The sequence below is a fragment of the Austrofundulus limnaeus genome, unplaced genomic scaffold (genome assembly GCF_001266775.1).
Source record: "Austrofundulus limnaeus strain Quisiro unplaced genomic scaffold, Austrofundulus_limnaeus-1.0 Scaffold6, whole genome shotgun sequence".
NCBI classification, from domain to species: domain Eukaryota; kingdom Metazoa; phylum Chordata; class Actinopteri; order Cyprinodontiformes; family Rivulidae; genus Austrofundulus; species Austrofundulus limnaeus.
Genome location: NW_013952408.1, coordinates 1,733,420 through 1,736,980, shown reverse-complemented (window position 1 = coordinate 1,736,980; position 3,561 = coordinate 1,733,420). Strand labels below are relative to the sequence as shown.

Genomic DNA, 3,561 nt, shown 5'->3' with positions numbered 1-3,561 from the left:
TACGAACACTTCGTACGAACAAAAGTAAGAGAAATTTAGGATAAGAATACGAACATGTTCTTGCATGAGGCCCAATGATACTAAATTTTGAATGGTTGAGAGTCATGCTCAACACTTCAAGGACTAACAGATAAGACTCTGGCATGAGCGGTAGAGGGGGATATGCATTCCTTCTTTAATTTCTAAATGTGCGTTTAAATAAAATGAGCATTAGCATGAAATCAATAGTATTTTGTGAAAGGATCTCTGGTTCTTCACGCCAACAAAGTCCTATCACATAGAACGTGACTCACATTCGGCTGTGAGGAAACACGCCGGCCCTCCAGTCCAGWGTTGCATTCAGAAACACCAGATACCAGTCTGACACATTTCAAATAAGCTGGAGTCATGTTAAAAACTGTGTTTTGATGGAAGCTTCAATATGTTATGTGTGTTTGCAGTGTGAGAGAGGTAACCAGAGCCAAACACATAAAATGATTGATGTTTTATCGGCCAGCTCTGCGTGAGTGCATCTCTGCTGACTAAACAGAGGCTTTTAAACCCTGCATTTTTTATATCGAGTCTGTTCACAGYAATGTAAAAAAAATAAATAAATCAGGAAAAACTCAAAAAAAGTACCCAATTTAGACTGAAACAAGCATTTCCACGTACTTTTAATTGCCATGTTTGATTTAACTAGTTTAAAAAAAATAAAACATCGGTTTTAAAAAAAACACAGCTTTTCTCAGCTTTTACATTCATAGAAAATAATTTGCATTGCGTTGGATATGAACCTACAGAAGAGGATTAGGGCCACTGAAAAAATAAAATTAAAAATAAATAAATTAAAAATAAAAGTCAGAATTCCTTTTTTAAATTTTTTCAGTGGCCCTAATCCTCTTCCATATAAACCAGATGGACTCAGTGTTTTGGGTCTGGGCTTTGTTCGCTGATGCTGCTGAGAAAGGTTTTCGTGCAACCATTCGTTTTGGAGTTTATTAAACACATAAAATGTCTTTTGTGAGTAAACAAGCAGCCCTCATTCATTCCTTCAGAGGAACTCCTTTGATTGTTTAAGGCAGCTCAGGACACATATCAGCCTCTGACTGTGACTGATCAGGTCTCAGTTCATCATCGATGCGTTCACTGTCCACTTGTGAATGCTTGTTGTGAAGGAGGCCCGTGGGGCTGGTGCTCAGAATGAGGCTGGTGTTGCTTCATTGATCAAGGAGCACAATATCATAAAAAGAGATATAAAAAAAATAAAAACACCAACAACAAAACTTTACTTTCAAGCTACTTTAAAAGACTGGAAGTCTTCYTAAAGACTGCTTTTATTCTCACTCCTGGGGCCTCATTTAAAGAACTACGGTATCTTCAATGTTGACAGAAAATCGTTGTCTAACTGGTTGTAACGCTACACTCCGACAAGGAAACATTCCTTCCTCTGAGAAAAGTTTGGCCCTGACAAAATGGTTGTTTTTACTGCCTGTGTGTAAATTTTGAGCTTTATGAAGTCTAAAGGGAATAATCCACTTGCACTGTAAAGAATTAATTACCAGACATAAGATATTACACATCACAATTTATTTTCCCTTTTATAGAATAAGGTCAGAACTTTTTTTTATTTTTTTGCCTCATCAGCCACACTTGTGTCTTTCTGCTCTGCCTTATTTACTGCAGCAAACCTTCTATTTAGTTCCTTGGATATGTTTCCTCACTTTAATCTCCTATCACTGCCAAAAAAAATACTTTTTCCCCCCTCTGATGCAAAATCCTGATTTAAATGTATGTTTTTGTTGCATGGTGTGATGGAAGAATTGCGAGCAAACGCTGTCAGCTGAATTTGATTTGTGCCTAACAGATCACAGCTAGGAAAAATTAAAACATTTTCATTTATTTATCAGTCTTTTCTTTTTTAAATAGCAACATAAGATGTGAAAATATGGATCAGAGACAATTTTTGTTTTTACTCTCTTTAAAACAAGATGTSTCCTGCATGCCACGTGTGGTTTCTCAAATATAACGCGGTTTCGCTGTCAAATTGAAGACGACAGTGCTGATTGCTCTGCTGGAGGGAGTGACGGTGCAGCTCCGAACAGGATGAAGATGTAGCTAATTATTTGCAATAGAAGCGTTACAGCGAGGTCAGGCGACACGCAGACACCTGCCTGACCCGGCTAATTTACAGCCAGGACTGCCCTCGTTTTTGTTCAAGCTAATGATGCTTGCGCAGACCCACATTCCTTCAGATAATAGGAGTTGGTAACTCCCTCGTTTTATTTCTCGCAAGGCGGGAAGTCTCGATTCTTTACAATCCTCCTCACGACTGCACCGTGACACRGTATGCGCCATAAACTGACTTTTGTTTCAAGTCTGACCTCGCTTTTTAGACAGGTTTTTCCTCCAAACGGCGACGGTGCAGCTGCTTGTCTTATTCCAGACCACAGGGATGCTGACATGGGTGGCTTTCTTCTATTAGCAGTCTCGTCAGGTGAATGTGCTTCGTCTTATTCAGATTTTTTTTTTTTATAAGTCAAGGACGGGACCGGCATCACAATTAGCCCTGGAGGAGGGAAGGATATGCAGAATGCAAATGTATGCAAATGTGCATGTTTTAAAGGGATCATTGGAAACACACACAGTCCTCCTGCTTTCTTAACTTAAAGCAGACTAATTTAAATGTGGAGAGTGGGTTGGAATTTATTATTTATTTTATTTTTTTGCTTTCACAGCTTCTTGAGTTGTCWTCTTCATCTGCACTCTTAGCATAAATGAGATGATATAATCTGAGCTTATTTGTCTCTGGATAAAGCACACAGGAGGCATTTTTTGCCGTATTTAAATAATTTTTTATATATTTTTTGATTTATGTGTGTGTTTATTACTGCGAATGTGGTTATTTGTTTTGTCATTAGCAGCAACAGTTTAAAAAGCAGTAAAAAATTAAAACGACAGACGCACAAAACTAATTTCCATGTTCCATCCTGCAGCGAGTACTCTCAATGACATTTCATTTCATGGCCAGTTAATTTAGTCACAGAGAGATGATGAATGATTTTTATCTGTCTGACTGTCCGCAGACAAAGACTGGGATTTATTTGATGCAAGAAGGTAATGAGGAGCCGTTTAATATTCGACTACACTTGGTGAAAGACATTCTGACCATTCAGGAACAAGACGTCATCTGCGTGTCGGGAGAACCTTTCTATTCCAGCGTAAGTGACCCAGTCAATGTCGTGATTCTGTCTGTGCTCGTAGCAGGTCTTCATCAGYCTTCATAATGAAATCAAGTCATTAGAGAGGGATTCACATGCTGATCTTGGTGTGTTGAATGGATCTACTTTGTCATCGTATTTGACACTTTTTTCTTCTCGTAAATAAAAACATTTTCCATAAAAGACGCTCATCTGAGATCAGATTTCATGACCTTTCAACAAGTTAACATTTATTTGTTTTACTGGATAAAACTTTTCAGAGTTATATCTTTGGAAACATTACTACCACTTAAAGTAAGACTGACACTTAAGAATTACTCCTGCACTTCACTTAAAGTAAGACCGACACTTAAGAATTACTCCT

At 38.0% G+C, this 3,561-nt stretch overlaps 1 protein-coding gene across 3 annotated transcripts in view; it reads left to right on the top strand.

Moving 5' to 3' along the window:
* Window positions 1–3,561, top strand: part of sntg1 (syntrophin, gamma 1) — a 52,010-nt gene that overhangs the window by 13,734 nt on the left and 34,715 nt on the right. For 2 of the 3 annotated variants that reach the window (XM_014030044.1, XM_014030053.1), the window contains one exon: window positions 3,063–3,197. The exons of the other annotated variant lie outside the window; for it this stretch is intronic. In XM_014030044.1, coding sequence (XP_013885498.1) covers window positions 3,063–3,197 — 135 coding nt within the window. The remainder of the gene's footprint in view (window positions 1–3,062; window positions 3,198–3,561) is intronic. 3 annotated transcript variants of the gene reach the window in all.